A 20,413-nucleotide genomic window follows, 5' to 3' on the forward strand; every position below is an offset into this window, starting at 1 on the left:
CACTTTAAACAGCACATTTTGATCCAGAGGAGAAATGAGTCCAGGCGCTGTCTTAGATGCATTAGCTGGGACAGGAATATGCTGTATGCTTTCCTCTGGTCACTCTAATTACTAGGGTCCTCAGGAATGTAATATTGGACAGGGGTCAAGTTATCCTAATAGCCCCAGTGGGTGGAGGGGAAGTTTTAGTATTCAGAGATGGTACACTTATCAGTTCAAGTTACTGATCAGTCTGGACATCATAATGCAGAACCAAAGACTGGTTCTACACCCAGACTTAGTGTCTCTACAGCTAACAATTTGGATGTTAGTAGGCTGATCTTGGAGCATAGACTTTCCTCTGCAGAGGTACAGGTTCACAGAAATTATAGAAGATTAGGGTTGGAAGAGACCTCAGGAGGTCATCTAGTCCAACCCTCTGCTCTAAGCAAGACCAACCCCAACTACCAGTAAATCATCCCAGCCAGGGCTTTGTCATTCTCATATTCTCATTCAGAGCTTAAAACCTTTAATAAGGCATACTTATGGGGCCCAGTGGAAACAGTTTTCAATATGGGCATCTCATTATAATTTTACCCATTGGAGGGGTGTGGCAGAGCTCTGACCTTGCTCCCGTGGGTCCTGCGCTTCTAGGCAGTTTATGCTAGCCTCAGTGGCTCACTGTGACCCTCCACGTAGCCCTTCTCTCTCTAGGGCCAGGGTTACAGTCTACTGAGCCCTTTTCATCATAGGCCTGCAAGGAGGTTGGTGAGAGAACTCCCACAGTCTCTGTTCAGCCTCCTGTCCTGACAGGGACCTGACTTCCCCTTCCAGGAGCTGTTCCTGTAGTGGTAGGTTGGGGGGAACCCAGGCCCGCCCTCTACTCCGGGTTCCAGCCCAGGGACCCTAATGGTAGCAGTTGTTGGCAGCCAACCTTTCACTGCCAGAGTTGCTACATTTCCCTGGGCCACTTCCCCACAGCTCTCCTGCTTCTCTCTTCTTCACCCTTACCTTAGGGCTCCTTTAACGATGGTTTGAGGGTGTCTTCAGTAACCAGCCCTTCAGCCGCACTTCCTCGCCTCTGGCTCCCTGACTTCCCTGCCTGACTGGAGTGAGCCCTTTTTATAGTATCAGCAGGGCCTTAATTAGAGTCAGGTGGTCACATTAACTGAATGGCCTCACCTGACTCTTTACAGGTTAATTGGAGTCAGATGTTCTCATTAGCCTGGAGCAGCCCCTGCTCTGGTCAGTCAGGGAACAGAAAACTGTTAATCCAGTGGCCAGTATATCTGCCTTCTGCTATTCTGCTGTACCCAACTGGCCTGGGTCTATCACAGGGTCTGTACCTGTTATTGAGGTAATCTGTTATCATTAAAGCATTCAGATGTCTTGACTAGATCTAGTAAAGTTCACTTAGCACTGATATCTGCCTATTATTCTCCAGTACAGGAACATGCAATTTTCCCCAATGATTTTATTCCTACTGTAACTAGTTTTTTGAAAGGGTTAACACATATTTTTCCATCTGTTAAGGATTTTTCCCTTCTCTGGGACCTAAACATAGTCTTCCTGATGCAGCCTCCATTTGAACGTATGCCAACCTGTTCTTTGTATCATTTGTCTATTTATATGGCATTCTTGGTGGCTACTATCTCTGCTCGCAGAATAGCAAAATCCAAACACTGATGGCAGGACCATCTTATACCACCTTCCGTGAAGATAGTTACTCTTCTTCTTCATTTCAAATTTTTGCCTAAAATAGTGTCAGACTTTCATTTAAATCAGTTCATTCACTTGCCAGTGTTCTTTCTAAGACCTCACTCATCCACTGCAAAGGCTAAACTTCACACTTTGGAAGCTTTTAAGAGTGACCTTGTATTACTTCAATAGGACAAAACCATTTCTACAAACCATCAAGACTATTTGTACCTTTTGGTAATAAGTCTAGAGGATATGCTATTTCAACATAGAGATTGTCAAAATGGGTGTCAGACAGCATTAGAATTTCTAAAGAACTGAGTGAGTTAACTCCTCTGTCTCATATCAAAGCACATTCTGCCTTATACTAGGCTTCAAGTCTCAGGCTCTCTCTTTCTACTGCATATGTCATCTTTCATATACTAGATAGCACCTTGATACATGTGAAGAGTATTGCAGCGCTCCACAACCTTGTAAATCAAAAGGCTAAAGCATGCATTCTTAGATTCAACTGTAGGAGCATATTTTAAGGGAGGGCGATTATTTTTTTGTTAGTAATCGAAACTTGAACTGAGGTCACAGGAAAATGCTGAAAGAATACAGCAGAATCAAGTAATGTCAGATGAAATTTTTAAAAAATTGAAAAAGTTTGGGTCAGTAAGACGCTCGCTCTCTTTTTTTTTTAATTATTTTTAAGAACATGCTTAATAGGAGGTCCTTCAGTGACGTGTTACCAGAATCCCCTAGATCAGCACGGAAGAAAGAGGAGGCCCGTCAAGCAGAATTTGTCCGACTTGGTCAGGTAGGTTTTATGTAGAAAGTACTGGTCAAATTAATCACTCCACTGGGATGTGTGGAGTAAGATTAGGGATGTCTGGCCAAAAACAGGCTTGTGAGATTCCAACTGGTTCTAGCTTATCTGAGGCAGAATGATATAAGCAAATCAAGGTGCTGACTGCATTTGCTGCTGTTAATTTAGTCATGGATCTCATGAAATATATTAGAAGCACTTTCAGGAACAAACCCGTCAGCAGAAAGAGTGAGATGTATTTAATCTTTATTGTGGTAACACAGCATTTAACACTTATCTGAAGCGTTCCCTTTATTTAGTAAAATTATATTATGGGAAATATTTTTTCAAATGGTGATGGTAACTCAAAGCAAATGAGACCTTGATAATCGCACAAAATTCTTGATTTTTATAGTGTAAAAATGTAGATTCAATTTACTGATTTTGTTTTAATTTTTTAAAGTAAATTGACATACAATGTAGTGAAGATGACAAATGCTAGGACAGAAAATTACACTAGTAATAAGTTAATTAACTAGGCAATAATATAAACAACGGAAGTACAGCCAAATAGGCAATTGAGCAGAATTACATTCACAGAATGGATAATGATCAGAGGATGAGTTATTAAGGAAGCTGATTTAAGTAAAAAAGAATGACTTTGAGATGCCACTGTGGACTTGTTTCTGGAGAAAGAATGAATCAAGGCATATGTGGAACTAGCAGGAAGCAAAGATTTAAATAAATCCAGAATATGACAGGCAGCCCTTTTTTGGTCTGGAAATAATTGGTTCACCTCCTTGGCTTCAGTTGAGGTTCAAAGTTCTCAATACTGCAACTCAGGCGGAGTAGTGCAAAGATGTATAAGTATGTATAGGTATTGTGAATTTGGGCATCTCTCAAAATAAATTAGCTACTTGCAATGCTTGCTAAGAATTAGTTTTCCTATCAGTCTTTAGAAGGAAGTAAAGAACATAAGAATAGCCATACTGGGTTAGACCAAAGGTCTATCTAGCCCAGTATCTTGTCTTCCAACAATGGCCAATGCCAGGTACTCCAGAGGGAATGAACAGAACAGGTAATCATCAAGTGATCCATCACCTGGCACCCATTCCCAGCTTCTGGCAAACAGAGGCTTGGGACACCATCCCTGCCCAACCTGGCTAATAGCTAGGACCCTACCAAATTCACAGCATGAAAAACACGCCACGGACCGTGAAATCTGGTCTTTTGTGTGCTTTTACCTTATACTATACAGATTTCACAGGGGAGACCAACGTTTCTCAAATTGGGGGGGCGTGACCCAAAAGGGAGTTGCAAGGGGGTCACAGGGTTATTTGATGGAGCTCCCAGTATCGGAGAGCGGCGGCTGTTGGCTGGGTACCCAGCTCTGAAGGGAGTGCCCTGCCAGCCGCAGCACAGAAGTAAGGGTGGCAATACCATACCATGCCACCCTTACTTTTGCACTGCTGCCTTCAGAGCTGAGCAGCCAGAGAGTGGTGGCTACTGACTGAGGGCCCAGCTCTGCAGGCAGCAGCGCAGACGTAAGGGTGGCAATATCATACCATGACATCCTTACTTCTGCGCTGCTGGTGGTGGTGACTCTGCCTTCAGACCTGGGGTCCCAGCCAACCGGTGCCACTCTCCAGCTGCTCAGCTCTGAAGGCAGCTCTACCACCAGCAACACAGAAAGTAAGGGTAGAAGTATTGCAACCCCTCCTACAATAACCTTGTGACACCCCCCCCCACACACACACACAGAGAGCTACCTTTTTTTGAGTCAGGCCCCTACAGTTACAACACCATGAAATTTCAGATTTGAATAACTGAAATAATGAAATTTGCAATTTTTAAAATCCTATGACCGTGAAATTGGCCAAAATGGACAGTGAATTTGGTAGGGCCCTACTAATAGCCATTGATGGACCAATCCTTATCTAGTTCTTTTTTTAACTCTGTTATAGTCTTGGCCTTCACAACATCCTCTGACAAAGAGTTCCACAGACTGACTGCGTGGTGTGAAAAAATATTTTAAATAATATTTTAAAAAATATTTAAACCTGCTGTCTATTAATTTCATTTGATGACCCCCTGTTATTGGGTTATGAGAAAAAGTAAATAACACTTTCTTATTTACTTTCTCCATACCATATTCCCCCTTTGTCGTCTCTTTTCCAAGTTGAAAAGTCCCAGTCTTATTAATCTCTCCTCATACGGAAGCTGTTCCATACCTAATCAACTTGTTGCCCTTTTCTGAATCTTTTCCAACTCAATATATCTTTTTTGAGATGGGGCAACCACATCTGCATGCAGTATTCAAGATGTGGGCGTACCATGGATTTATATGGAGGCAGTATGATATTTTCTGTTTTATTATCTATCCTTTTCTTAATGATTCCCAACATTCTGTTTGCTTTTTTGACTGCCGCTGCACATTGAGTGGATGTTTTCAGAGAACTATCCACAATGCCTCCAAGATCTTTTTCTTGAGTGGTAACAGCTAACTTAGTCCCCATCATTTTATATATATAGTTGGGATCATGTTTTCCAGTGGGCATTACTTTGCATTTATCAACATTGAATTTCATCTGCCATTTTGTTGCCCAGTCACCCAGTTTTGAGAGATCCTTTTGTAGCCCTTCGCCGTCTGCCTGACACTTACCTATCTTGAGTAGTTTTATATCATCTGCAAATTTTGCCACCTCACTGTTTACCCCTTTTTCCAGATCATTTATGAATATGTTGAATAGGACTGGTCCCAGTACAGACACCTAGGGGACACCATTATTTACCTCTCTCCATTCTGAAAACTGAACCGTTTATTCCTATCCTTTCTTTTGACCTATCTTTTAGCCAGATACCAATCCATGACAGAACTTTCCCTCTTATCCCATGACAGCTTACTTTGCTTAAGAGCCTTTGGTGAGGGACCTTGTCAAAGACTTTCTGAAAATCTATGTACGCTATATCCACTGGATCCCCCTTGTCCACATGCTTGTTGACCCCCTTAAAGAATTCTAGTAGATTGGTGAGGCATGATTTCCCTCTACAAAACCATGTTGACTCTTCCCCAACAAATTATGTTCATCTATGTGTCTGACAGTTTTGCTTTTTAGTAGAGTTTCAACCAGTTTGTCTGGTACTGAAGTCAGACTTACCGGCCTGTAATTGCCAGGGTCACGTTCGGAGCCCTTTTTAAAAATTGGCATCACATTAGCTATCCTCCAGTCATTAGGTACAGAAGCTGATTTAGATGATAGGTTACAGACGACAGCGGTTCTGCAATTTCACATTTGAGTTCCTTCAGAACTCTTGGGTGAATACCATCTGGTCCTGATGACTTATTACTGTTTAGTTTATCAATTTGTTGCAAAACCTCCTCTAATGGCACCTCAATCTGGGACAGTTCCTCAGATTTGTTACCTAAAAAGAATGGTTCAGGTTTGGGTATCCCCCTCACATCCTCAGCCCTGAAGACTGATGCAAAGAATTCATTTAGTTTCTCCACAATAGCCTTATCATCCTTAGTGCTCCTTTAGCATCTCGATCATCCAGTGTCCTACTGATGGTTTAGCAAGCTTCCTGCTTCTGATGTAGAAGTTATTCCATAAAGAGGAATTTGCTTTCTTCTTTTTATGCATTATTCAATCACTGTTGGTTCCATTCGACTATACGGTACTGAAACACTGGATTTTGATCTGGTCGTGAAGCTCTTCTAATCATTGACAATATGGAAGGATAAACTAATTCAGATTCTCATTTGTCTTCTCACTACTACTTTGTGCAACACTGATATTGTGTTCTGCATTATGAGCTAAGTATTTTTCAAAATCAGCATGCTTCTGTTGACCTGCATCTTGAAAGGTTTGTAATGCTGTTCATGACAAATTTGGGTTATATCGTTCCACAAGAATGTGCAAATAGTGTCACTTAATGTCTTGAAATGCACTTTAAAAATGTGACATTAACTATAAAGGACCAGATTCTCAGCTGGTGTAAAGGGTGTAGTTAGCTCATGGACTTAATTTGTGGATGTGAGGACTTGTTGTTATTTAAGATTTTCTCCATTAATATATTTGCAACGTTAAGTTTTGTTTTTGCCAACAGCAGATATATACTGTCTGAAACCATATAATTTTCCAGCATCTTATTGAATAGTTTAATCTCTGTTCAAAACACATGGAATGGCTGGTTTTCTTATAAAGAAATTATGTAATGTGGCACAGAAATTCAGAGCTGGATCTATTGTAATTATAGTCTGAAATTGCTTCCCTCCCTTCCCTAATAGTCAGCCTCCATATCTTTAGTATTTATTTATCCATATGGTGTTACCAATTAAGAACACATTTTAAATGAAATATCTGTCTTGTTTAAGGCACTGAAACTGAAAACCATTGTGAGAGGAGATGCCCTAACTAGTTCAGCAACCACAAGCCTCTATAAAAAGGAGGTGAGTGGACATTTATACATGATAATGTGCAAAGTTTGCTCAAAATTATGGCTTTCCAGGTTCTACTGAATATGGGACTACATTCCAAATCTTACAATGCGTTTATGTAATTTGATCCCCCTTCAGTAACAAGAGAAAGCATTGACATATTGATCCATGTATCGGTGCATAATATCAAAATGGTTCTGCAGATGAGGCCCAGTAAATGGATGGGTATGGAAACTATCTCTGAACTTAAATCTGGTTTCAGCAATCCCACTTTTGTTTGGGTGGAGAGGTAAATGAAAATGCCAGTTGATTTTTGTGTACATTTATGTGATACTTGTAACTTTTGCTTCATGCAAATAAAATCAAATTGCATTGTTGTTTCTAATAAAGGGCCAGATTTTTCCTGGCCATAGTGTGGCTGTGCAGGAGTGGAAAGTGCAAGGAGCACCTCTGTGCTCTCTGCACAGAGGTCAGGTGCAGAAGCAGTCCCTGTGCTTGGAGAAATGCAGGGACTGCACAGTCTATGCCCCAGGGACACACAGCATCCTGAAGAGGTTAGAGAGAAGGTGGTGCTATGGTCTTGCCCCTTTCTGCACCAGCCCATGAAGCTGGTCAGGTAGAGAAAGCTGAGTCATCTAAAGTGCTGGTACAGCATGTGCACTTCCCCTGCATAATTCCTGCTGGAGCTACTTGGAAGGGCAGCTTTGCACCACCACTAGCACATGCCAGTGACTAAATGCCACAATCTGGACCATAGAGCATAAGGAAATTCCATATGAATGTTGGTAAACATACATCCTGGATCTGAACATTATTTCTGAAGCAGAAACGCAGAGGAGATGTTTTCAAAGTGTTTGGTTATCTGCTACATGTCACACTCAGTAGAGTCAAGCTGCTGACCTCCCATACTTCTGGAAATTTACCCTAGATGGTTTATCTTGAAGCGAAAGAACATTCTGAATAACAAGTGCTGTCTCTTCCTGCACCTGCAAGATGTGACCTTTTTCCCAAAAGGAGATTCAGTGCCCCAGTCGCACAAATGTAGCTTATATTTATTAACCTACCAAACTGACTGAGAGAGAGAATTTTTGCCTCTCCCGGCAAACAGACCAAAGTCTGATATTTTTAACTCCAAAAGTGCAGCTTTGAGCATTCTGTCCTGCCAAAGATGTCCATGAGTTACTTTTCAGACATTGTACTTTAAATTTTCTCTGTTGATAAACTTTGTATTTCCTAGTGTCTTTACCATACACTGCTTATGTCGTTTCACAGCCGTGGGAGTCCCATTGTTTCTGCAGTAATTTTCCTCATGAAGTTGTTTGTGCGGATTCTTGGGGCCAGTCCTTGCTAGTTTCTACAGATGTTGGTGTCCTGCTAATAGATGGTTAGTGAATGATCCAGCGTTTGTCTACAGGTCAATATTTTTGTACCTGACTGTTTTAATCTGTGGTGCCTATGAGGATGTTAGCAGCTCTTCACTACTTAAGATAGTTTAAAGTCCACATCTGTTACTATATATCCTTATTGTCAGGGCTTTTATAACTTAACTGCAAAAATTTGGTCTGCACTAAAACTAGGCAAATCAGATAATCTTGGGAGCCCTGTTTTAATGCAGACTTCTGAATATTTTATTGGTTTCAGATGCTGTTTTCTTGACTGTCTGAGAGGACTTTTTATTAAGCCAAATCCAAGCTCAAGGGGTGTCCATGCAACCTGCTTGTACTTCACAGTCCTTGATGCGTCCACTGAGCCTGAGGCCAAAGGTGGCTGTGTACCATTTATGTAGTCATCCAAGCCTGTTTCCTCCCTAGCACTGATTTTGTGACTCTCGCCTCTTCCCTAGAATGCCATATATGGCAGTCATGATTTTGAGGAATGATATTGCGGGTAGTTGGTTCTCAGCAATTTTTCTCAAACTTTCCAAAAACTGTTTCTTTTAGGCTCTGTTCTTGCTATGTGATTCACATCAGTGGTAACTCCTTCTAAGAAGGAACTGCCATCTTTGGTACTGTATATAAAGTGGCAGTATGCCAGACGCCTCATTTTCACAGAAAAATAACCACATTTTTGTTACAAGAAACAAGATGCTTTAAAATCACTGGTCAGCAAATTGTGTCAAAAATGCATTCTAATTGGGGGTCATGTTTCCTTTCCAGATGGCCAGTCATCAGTGCAAGTATTTGATAAAACTCTCCAGGTGAAACAGATGCATGTGCTGGAAGCTTTGGACCTTTTGATTACCAGAGCAGACAAAGGTAGGATTCCTTACCTCTTGGTTCCAATATGAATGTGGCTGGCACACTATTACTTTACTCATAGCTCAGTAGAAGGTAACAGTTTATGCACTTGCCCTTTCAGAATGCTATTTCATTTTGTCAGTAATTCTCTTTTAAAAAGTTTTTTTCCATTTCTACTGTATTTATTCCCGGGTCTCTCCCCTTCACCTGCCTTCTTGCTTTCCTACCCAGATGAATTTCTTTGACTATTTCTGATCCAATGGTATGTGAACAAGTTTACTAGTCAGTACTGGTGGAAGCCAATGTACCAATAACTGAAGTTATGAGACACTGGCGTTACACTTACACATCACTTTGTTTACACTTATCACTGGAGCGTCCAGCAGTATGAATATGCAACACCAGATCTATCATACAGCAGAAGCTGTTTTTCCTTTGATGGGGAAATCCTTTTAGTTTTAAGTAATTCCTGCTTGTTGCTGGTATTGTAACTTTTTGGACCAAATCCTGCTTACCTTATTAACACAAGTATCCTACTGACTTTAATGAGCAGGAGTCACCATCCTAGTTTACAGGACTAAAGACTTATTAGAATTGCCCTCCATTCCAGTTGCAATGGTCAGGAAACAAGTGAATTCAAGAGTTGAAATGTCTCGGTTTCTGTAGTTCTAATATCTGCCAAACTGCAAAGTTAAAATATTTTCTATAGAATTAAATAGATATTAAAGTGGGAACAAGTTCTTGGCAGTAGTTTTTCTACAATTCATTTTGATTTAACTCAGCTATATCATGAAATGTATACATTTACTTAGGTTCTGTCAATTATCAGAAGAAAGCCTGTAGTAACAGTGGCTTTTAATCTTGTGACAAAATTCTTACCATGCTCTTCACTCCATAATTTATAATAAATAAATATTAAGGGGATTTGATATAGACAGTGGAGAATGTTTCATACTACAAGTGATTCTCTGATTGTATTATACTATACCCTAATGAAAGAAATGTAAAGTTACCAACAGACACTACAGTTCAAAGGCATAAGAGAGTCACAGTTGCCTCTTTAGTATTGTATTTCCATATTGTGAAAGTACATAGAGAGGTGTAACACCAGCTAGGACTTAACAGAGGTAAATCTCTAGTAGTGCTCTGTCATATACATTTAGGAATATTAGAAGCATATCCCTTTGAATTTGAATGAATTTCTAATGTTAATCTTACTTTGATATAACTTTAGGACATCATAAATTGACCTAGGTATTGTTCCAGGTTGCCCTGGTCTCTTATTGTGGACTTTATTTCAATTAGCATTCTCTTCTGTTGAAAAAAAGAATACTTGAGGACAAGAAGAAATCTTTATTTTTACATTTATAGCTAGCAGTTGTCTTTGTTGCCATAAAAATGACACACACGTCTTCCTGTTAAAGTAGCAGTACAGAAAAGTCTACTTCACACTAGCCAACATTTGAAAAAATGTTAGTTTCTAGAGGATAGTTAATAGGGTGGGTATGATGGGAAGAAGAGTAGTGGAGAGTGATATTATTGGGGCTAGATAAAGTTTTGGGTTAGTTTTGTGGCATCATTGTTGTGAATAGTTAGTTGAATTCGGTGGTAGTGTGATGGTTGTATAGTTGGGTTTGGTTTAATCTGCCTCATCCGCCGACTAGGGTGGATGTTAGCTCTAGTGTTTAACAGGAGGGGTATGCTTTGGGATTGGGCAGTTATTACTAGTAGGGATAATGGGCTAGTTTTTGTCAAGTGGATAGGATTAGGGCTGTTGTTGTGGTGGTTCCTTGTAATAATTCTGGTAGTCAGAAGTGGAATGGAGATAGTCCTAGTTTGATAGCTAGGAATGCAGTGAGAATTGTGCATGAGATGTCGTTAGTTATGTAATGTTTCATTGGCCTAGTGTTCAGGTATTAATAATGCTAGAGACTAGGATTAGTGTTGAAGTGGTTGTTTGAATTAAGTATTGGTGGCAGCCTCAATTGCTCATGGATGGTGTTGTTGGGCAATTAGTGGAATGATGGCTAGCCATCAATTTCTAGTCCAGTTCATGCTAGAATTCAATGGTTGCTGGAGACTGTAAGCAGGGGTCCTATAATTAGGTTTGAAGTAATAATTACCCTTGTGTGTGGATTCACTAGTAGAAGAAGGATTTTAACCAACATTTTTGGGATATGAGCCCAAGAGCTTAGTTAGCTGACTTTACTAGGATATAGTATAATGGAAATATGGGGAGTTTTGCTCTCTCTAGTATAGGTTCAAATCCTATTTTTCTAAGGAAATGAGAGGATTTTAGCCTCTATTATTCACCCTATCAGGGTGATCTTTTAATTTCAGGCACGTGTCCTATGGTATGGATGGGAGTCCTGAGAAGACCCCTGGTTGAGAATCAGTCCTGAGAACGCAATTGATATTGATATATGTCAAAGGCATAGTGCTAAGCTGATTGGGAAGACGTTTTTTCATAGGAGATGCATTAGTTGGTCATATCGAAATCATGGGTATGAGGCTCAAATTCATAGGAATTCTGCTGAAAGTAGTATGACTTTTGATGTTAATGAGAGGGAGAATAATTAAGGTGTGTTGTTAAGGGAGGCTGGGTTGAGGAATAGGATAGCAGTAAGGGTATTTATTATTAGGATGTTGGCTTATTCTGCTAGAAAGAATAAGGTGAATGGACCGGTGGCATATTCAGCATTGTATCCTGATACTAATTCGGATTCTCCCTCAATGAGGTTGAATGGTACTCGAGTAGCTTCTGCTCATGTGAAGGTGTATCATGTTGTTAGTGGTCAGGAAGAGAAGATAAGATATGTTGGTTCTTGTGTGGTTCTAATGTTTGTACATTAAATGCTCCTGAAAATACGATTAGAGAAATTCTGAGGGTTACTTTGTATGAGATGGTTTGGTCTACTACTCGTCGGGCTCCTCTTAGGGCATATTTGGAGTTTGAGGCTCACTCTGATCAGATGTTGGAGTAGACTATGAAACTGGAGGGGCAAATTAGGAATAGGAGGCCTAAATTAAGGTCAGCTAGTGGAAAAGGTAGTGGGAGTGGGAGTCAAATTGATAGGGCTAGGATTGGGGCCAGGGTGAATAGTGCAAGGGATAATCTTAATGGATAGATTGGCTCTTTAATACATAGTTTTACGCCATCTGCTACTGGTTGTAGTAGTCCATATGGGCCTACGATGTTAGAGTCTTTTCGTAGTTGTATATCCTAGGTCTTTTCGTTCAACTAGGGTGAAGAAAGCTAGAATATAAGAATGGCCATGCTCGGTCAGACCAAAGGTCCATCCAGCCCAGTATCTTGTCTACCGACAGTGGCCAATGCCAGGTGCCCCAGAGGGAGTGAACCTAACAGGTAATGATCAAGTGATCTCTCTCCTGCCATCCATCTCCACCCTCTGACAAACAGAGGCTAGGAACACCATTCCTTATCTATCCTGGCTAATAGCCACTAATGGACTTAACCTCCATGAATTTATCTAGTTCTCTTTTAAATCCTATTATAGTCCTAGCCTTCACAACCTCCTCAGGCAAGGAGTTCCACAGGTTGATTGTGCGCTGTGTGAAGAACTGCTTCCTTTTATTTGTTTTAAACCCGCTGCCCATTAATTTCATTTGCTGGCCCTTAGTTCTTATATTATGGGAACAGGTAAATAACTTTTCCTTACTCACTTTCTCCACACCACTCATGATTTTATATACCTCTATCATATCCCCCCTTAGTCTCCTCTTTTCCAAGATGAAAAGTCCTAGCCTCTGTACTCTCTCCTCATATGGGACCCATTCCAAACCCCTAATCATTTTAGTTGCCCTTCTCTGAACCTTTTCTAATGCCAGTATATCTTTCTTGAGATGAGGAGCCCACATCTGTACTCAGTATTCGGGATGTGGGCGTATCATGGATTTATATAAGGGCAATAAGATATTCTCTGTCTTATTCTCTATCCCCTTTTTAATGATTCCTAACATCCTGCTTGCTTTTTTGACTGCCACTGCACACTGCATGGACGTCTTCAGAGAACTATCCACGATGACTCCAAGATCTCTTTCCTGATCAGTTGTAGCTAAATTAGCCCCCATCATGTTGTATGTATAGTGGGGTTATTTTTTCCAATGTGTATTACTTTACATTTATCCACATTAAATTTCATTTGCCATTTTGTTGCCCGATCACTTAGTTTAGTTTTGCTACAGCAATTTGGATTGGGATTATATATATGAGTGGGGATATTAAACTAGAGGGTAGCATTTTCATAGTTGGAGAGGGGAGTTGAATCCCTAAGTACAGGGTTTAGGCTTTTTGCATTGATACCTGGCTCTGCCACCCCAACTTGGCCCTTTTGGTGGGGCTTGGTTATTTGTTCTTATTATTATTAAAGTTAATTTCACTAATATAAAGGAAGGCTTGTTTTGAGATATAGGCCTTGCCTTTTTGGTCCTTTTGTACTAGAAAAGGCTCAGTTATAGATAGAAACTGACCAGGATTACTCCGGTCTGAACTCAGATCACATAGGACTGTTCAATCCTTGAGGAGGCCACTTAGGGATCTGGGGCAAAAATTGGTCCTGCTAGTGAAGGCAGGGGGCTGGACTCGATGACCTTTCAAGGTCCCTTCCAGTTCTAGGAGATTGGTATATCTCCAATTATTACCTTTATTACCTAACAAACAAACCCCTTGATAGCAGCTGCACCATCAGGATGTCCTGATCCAACAGTGAGGTCGTAAACTCCATCGTCTATTGGGGCTCTAGGATGGGATTGCGCTGTTATCCTTGGGGTAGCTTGGTTCGGTGATCAAATATATTGGATCATTTTGCCATAGGCACTTTGAGTTGAAGGTCTAGGTATAGAAATATGTTCTTTTTTTGGAGGTTTTGTTTTACTCTGAGGTCGCCCAACCAAAAATAGGGATCAAATACAATTGGATAGAAGTCAGGAGAGGAGGTGTTAGTAATAGTTGATCTGTATTTGAAGTTCCACAGGGTCTTATGTTGTTCTCGCTTTTCCATGAGATTAATTTAACTGATTATTTGTAAGAGACAGGTAGAATCTCATTTGGCCATTCATTCTAATTTTTATTTAAAAGACAAGTGATTATGCTACTGTAGCGGGGGGGGGGGGGGGGGGGGAGGGTGTGATGACTCACTGGCACGGCGCCTCCTGCTGGTCGTCTCTGGAATTCTCTCTTTCCAGCCCAGAGCACCCTCTGTAGGCTGGTGTTTTGCCTGCCGCTGGCCACCGTGTCTGTCCCAGACCTTGGTGCCCCTTTTCTCGGAGTTCTGCCTTCTGCAGTAACCCACACTCTGGGTCTCCCCACCCAGGGGAACCCCCAACCTCCTATCCCCACCTTGCCTCTGTGGCTACTGCCAGTCCTCATCTAGACCTTGCCTCAGTGGCTACTGCCAGTCCTCATCTAGTCCGCGCTCTCTGGGGCAGACTGCAGTCTGTAAACCAGTCATCCTTGGCAAGGGGGTTTTGGACCAGCTGCCTCTGCTTGTCTCTGGGCTGCCTCTCTGCAGCCCCAGTACCGCTTTGTGGGCCCTTAACTAGGCCTGCAGCCTGGGGCTTTGCTAGGCCGGAGCTCCCCAGCTCCCTCTTTCCTTCCTCAGTACTGCTCCACCCTAGATACCCTTCTCAGCTTCCCAGGCAACCAGGTCCTTCTCTCTCAATAGCTAGGAGTGTCTTTTAGCTCCTGGCCAGCTGGGGGCTGATTGAGCTGGCCACAGCTGCGGCTGCTTCCTTAATCAGCCCAGCTTTCCCAGTTGAAGCCCTCTCTGAGGCTGCTTTTAACCCCTCTTGACTGGGATGGGGCAGCCGGCCCACCACAGCTACATTTGCATGGTTAGAATACCGCGACCATTTAACAGTGTCACTGGGCAGGCATTGCCCCCAGCAACATGTTTCTGGTAAACAGTCAAACTTTTTATTTGCCTAGTTCGAGGATCCTTATGCTGCAAAGCCTGGCTTGTCTTCTGAAACACAGAGCCTTCTTTCCCTAGCTCGTCTTCTCTGACCTTGGCCTGTCCACCCCTCTTCCTTCTACTGCCCAAAACATCCAGTGGCCTTATGAGTCTTCCCCCAATTTTTTTGGATTTTTTTAACCCCTCCTTTGTCACCTCTATCTCTTTTGTCTTGTTTGGGAATTGTCCACTCTCCAAACAGCCCACTGCAGACAAGTAGGAGGAAGTAGCCTCTCCCAGCTACAATAGCCTCCTTAGCATACTTATAGACTAGTCAAAGTACAGTTGTTAAGGTTAATGTGTCTCCATTGTCCCTGGTCTGGAAGAGATGTGTTTAAAACTTTGTCAGCATTGGTGGAGACACATAAATGTGGAATTAGTTGATAGAACAGTTTTCTTAAGCACAATTTCACAAGGTCAGCCAGAATTCGTAAGTTATAGAGACAGATTCCCCAGATCATCACTGTAGTTTAAAACTTTTCCCCCAGTCTTGACTGAAAATTGCCAGTGATGGAGAATCCAGCACAACCGTTGGTAAATGTTTCCATTGATTAATTACCCTTGCTGTTTATTACAAAAAAAAAAAAAAAGCACGTCATTTACGGTCTGTCTAGTTTCAATTTACAGCCATTGAATCATGTAATATGTTTCTCTGCTAGACTTAACAGCCCATTATTAAATATTTGTTCCCCATGTAGGTGTTTATAGACTGTGATCAAATTATCCCTTAATTTTCTCTTTGTTAACTAAATAAATTGAACTCCTTGAGTCTTTCACTATAAGGCAGGGTTTCTAATTGTTTAAATAATTTTCATGGTTCTTATCTGAATCATCTCTAATTTATCACCCTTTTTGAATTTTGGACACCAGAACTGGACAAAGTATTCCAGCAGTGGTTGCACCAATGCAAAATATAGAGGTAAAATAACCTTTCTACTCCTGCTTGAGCAGGGCCGGCTCCAGACCCCAGCGCGCCAAGCGCACGCTTGGGGCGGCGTGCCGCAGGGGGGTGGCAGGAGGCTCCGGTGGACCTCCCGCAGGCATGCCTGCGGAGGGTCCGCTGGTCCCGCGGCTCCGGTGGACCTCCCGCAGGCACGGCAGCGGGAGGTCCACCGGAGCCGTGGGACCGGCAACCGCCAGAGCGCCCCCCGCAGCGTGCCGCCTGCTTGGGGCGGCGTAATTCCTAGAGCCGCCCCTGTGCTTGAGAATGCCCTGTTTATATACTCTTTTGACCACAGCCAGCACCTCCTGACTCCCACCACCACCACTTGGGGATCATCTAACACTCTTTTCCAATACCTGGAGTGCAATAACCATGGACAAGTGGATGCTGAATGTCATCCACTCTGGCATTATGATAGAGTTTACATCCCTACCTTCTCCAAAATCCCTCTCCCTGCTTTGGGGCTGCTCTCACAAGAATATTCTCAAACAAGAGGTGAACTCTTTATTGAAGTGAGGAGTGATAGAACATGTCCCTCTTCAATACCAAGGGACAGGGTTTTTTTCAACTTACTTCCTTGTATCCAAAAAAAAGGGCGGTTGGAGACCAATCCTCAACCTCCGCCAACTCAACCACTTCATTTGTAAACTCAGATTTCACATGGTCAGATTGGTATCTATAATCCCATCATGAGAAAAGGGCGTGTGGTTTACAGCTTTCAACATGAATGATGCCTACTTTCATGTCGACATTCATCCCGCTCCTAGACACTTCCTCAGAGTCATGGTGGGGTCTGACCATTTTCAGTATAGGGTGTTTCCTTTTGGAATAGCAACTGGACCCAGAGCCTTTACCAAGATATTCTTGGTAGTAGCAGCTCATGGTCTCGTTGTCTTTCCCTACCTTGACGACTGGCTGTTTGTCACCAAGTCCCAGCAGGAAGCCTACGCATTAACTTCTATGATACTACACTTCTTGTCCTCACTGGAAGTCAGCATAAATGCTGAAAAATCTGTTCTCAGCCCCACACAATCTCTGGACTTCAGTGGCTCCACCTTGAATTCTTATCACCGCAAGAGCATACCGGGCCAAAACCAGGTTCCAGACCATGACCAATACCTCCAGTTTGGATCACAAACAATCCTTGAATCATCTTTGTCGCCTTTGTCCAGCTTGTCCTCATCCATCCTTCCATGAATCCAAGTCGACGCCACACCATTCTATTTTGTTGCGAGCACAATCTTTCCATTTCTGGCCAAAGAGTTTTGTCATTGGATTGGTCCAGTGCATTTTCAGTCTGCCTAGTGGTCACTTGTGGTCTCTGGGGATCCGGTCATTGATACAGGTTGTCCACCTATTGTCTTGCCTGCGGACTACATGACCTGCCCATCTTCACTTTGCGTCATACATCACCTGCACTACATCAGTCACCTCTGTACGCCTTCTGATCTCCTCATTCGGTGTATGATCACGGAGCGATATCTTACACATTTGCCTTTCCACTGCTTGCTGGGTGACAGCGAATTTTTCTTCCTCAGCTTTCATTGTTGACCAGCTTTCTGCTCCATATATCATTGCTGGCAGACCAGTGGAGTTAAACAGTTCTTTTCTTTTCTTCATGGGCAGTTCATCATCTGTTTTAGATGTCTTTATTTTGTTGAAACTTGCCCACCCTGCCTTTCTCCTCCTGCATTCCCCTTCAAATGAGTTGTCTCTGCTCAGTTGCTGACCCAGGTAAATATATTTGTCAACTGCCTCGATTTCTTTCGCTTGAGTACCGGTCAGCGAAATGTCTTTCTCTCTCCTGTGTCATATGGCCTCATTCACCTATGACACCCCATTCCCATGACTTCACCTCTCCAAACCACCATCCTATGAACCTCATGGTAACAGTTCCAGTCAAGGTGGTGTCTTCCCCGCTATGGTGGACAAATCCTTATCAGGTATGAGTGGGCATCCCCTTTCTCCCTTCCTTTCCTGATAGGACCATTATTACAGACCCATCCCCATTAGGTTGGGAAGCCCACATGAACAGTCACAGCACAAGGTACCTGGACATCTTGAGAGTCCAGGATCCACATCAATATCCTGGAGTTATGAGCAGGATATTGGAAGACATGTGAGTCCTTTCTTTCATTCATCCACGCTCGCTATGTTCTTATAATGACAGACAATTTTACGACTATCTTCTACATCAACAAACAGGAAGAAGTGAGATCAGTCTCCCTGTGTGCAGAATCAGTCAGTCTCTGGAACTGGTATATCACCAATCGAATCACGCTATTGGCAGTATACCTTCTGGGGAAGCAAAATGTGATTGCAGACTTCATCTCCAGACATTTTGCAATTGACAACAAGTGGGAGCTCCACAACTGGGTATTGCACACTATTTTCACTCTATGTGGAATCCTAGCCAGAGATATGTTCATCTCTCAAGCAAACAGGAAATGCACCACATATTGCTCCAGAGGAGCCCTAGATCGCCTCTCCCACTCCGTGAACCTTTAGCTTCCTGCTCCATGTCTCTCCTTTCCATGAAGATTGCTTTCCTTGTAGCTGTTACCTCAGCTAGAAGAGTTGGCAAGCTTGGAGCAATGATGGCAGAGCCTTCTTACACTGTATTCCATAATGATAAGGTTTCTTTTCAGCTATACCCCAAATTCACTCCTGAAGTAGTTTCAGAATTTCACTTTAACCGATCAATTCACTTGCCTGTGTTCTTCCCAAAACTGCATATTTCTGCAGAAGAACGAAGACTCCACTCCCTCAATGTTCAGCAGACCTTGGCCTTTTACCTGCAAAAAACAAAACCCATCAGGAAATCCCTGAGACTATTAGTCACTATATCAAAAAGAATCAGGGGGCATGCTATCTCCACCCAGAGAATCTCCAAATGGATCTCTGGCTGCGTTCTACTCTATTAGCTATTGAACCTTCCCCAAACCCCACTGAGATAAGAGTGCATTCCACCAGAGCAGAAGCAACAACTGTAGTATCACTTCTGGAGGTACCCCTCCATATCTATAAAGCAGTCACACGTTTGCAAGACATTATGCCTTGGTACAGGACTCCTCTGCCTCCTCTGGAATGGCGGTCCTCCACTCAACTCTGCTATCTACATCCTTGCATCTTCCTCCAACTTAGGTACTGTTTGTCGGTCACCCACAGTGGAATATAATAGGATCATTACTTGAAGAAGAAAGGGAGGTTACTGACCTGTAACTGAAGGATCTTTGAGATTCATGGTCCCTATCTGTATTCCACTGCCTGCTCTCCTTCTCTTCTGTTTTGGATCTTATCTGATTCATGGCAGAGAAGGAACTGGAGAGGCGATCAGTCCACCCCACCCTCTATCTCCTTTGAGAGAGGCATGAGGCGAACCAGGGTGCATGTGCAGACCAATAGACATAACTTTCAAATTCTTCAGCTCCTGATGCATGGTGTGCATGCGTAACCCACCATGGAGTAGAGATAGGGACTACCCATCTCAAAGAACCTCCAGTTACAGGTCAGTACTCCAGATAAGGAGTGAGTACAGTATTGTTACCAGCTGCTTTCATTCTGCAGTGGAATCAAGGCCTGCCATATGCTTTCTATCAATTCTCCAGATCCCCAGAGAGATATCCAAAGTGAAATGAGGGCAAGCTGCGAACATTCTTATGAGTTTCTACTGTTCAAGACAGTTTTGGCTGGTAGACTTGCTGCATATGTCCATTCAACTGCCTAGACCTGATTTCACAGGCCAGATACTTCATGATCAGATACACCACCCAGACACAAAGTCCCTACATCTAACAGCCTGGATGTTGGTTGCTTAAGTATCATGCACAGGGCCTTCCTCATTTAACCAGACATCCTGATACAGAAAAGGAAAACATCCATCAGAAGGACTTACTTGCCAAAAAAGGAAGAGGTTCTCTATGTGGGCAGCCCAATATTGCCTGGACCCTATGGAGACTATGATATTGAACGTCCTTCTCTACTTGGTACATTTAAAGCACTCCAATATTTCATACAGCTCTATTGAGGTCCACCTTTCACTAATCTCAGCTTGCCATCTGTCTGTCCGGTTGTGCACTCACATGACGGTATTGAACTTCCCAAAGGGTTTATTATATTAACCACCAGCCAGGGAACCTGCTTCTGCCTGGAACATCAACATTGGAGCTGCCCATCATGTTGCTGTGAGGGGATGCCAGGTCTCTGGGTCCCTGGATCTCTGAGTATTTTAAGCCTCTAGAGTCAAAATGGGGTTCTCAGCCACCACTGAGAACAGCCTAGCTCCATCCTCTTTGGAACCCCCCTTCAAGTAGTTGAAGGCTGCTATCAAATCTCCCCTCACTCTTTTCTTCTGCA

The 20,413-nt window shown here is 42.6% G+C and overlaps 1 protein-coding gene across 5 annotated transcripts in view; it reads left to right on the plus strand.

Annotated features, from left to right (window-relative positions):
• GARNL3 (GTPase activating Rap/RanGAP domain like 3) overlaps window positions 1-20,413 on the plus strand; it is a 154,133-nt gene that overhangs the window by 96,304 nt on the left and 37,416 nt on the right. For all 5 annotated transcript variants that reach the window (XM_044992942.1, XM_044992939.1, XM_044992944.1 and 2 more), the window contains 4 exons: window positions 2,375-2,479; window positions 6,843-6,917; window positions 8,178-8,289; window positions 9,062-9,160. In XM_044992942.1, the coding sequence (XP_044848877.1) occupies window positions 2,375-2,479; window positions 6,843-6,917; window positions 8,178-8,289; window positions 9,062-9,160 (391 nt within the window). The remainder of the gene's footprint in view (window positions 1-2,374; window positions 2,480-6,842; window positions 6,918-8,177; window positions 8,290-9,061; window positions 9,161-20,413) is intronic.

This window comes from Mauremys mutica, chromosome 18 (assembly GCF_020497125.1).
Source record: "Mauremys mutica isolate MM-2020 ecotype Southern chromosome 18, ASM2049712v1, whole genome shotgun sequence".
In the NCBI taxonomy this organism is placed as follows: domain Eukaryota; kingdom Metazoa; phylum Chordata; order Testudines; family Geoemydidae; genus Mauremys; species Mauremys mutica.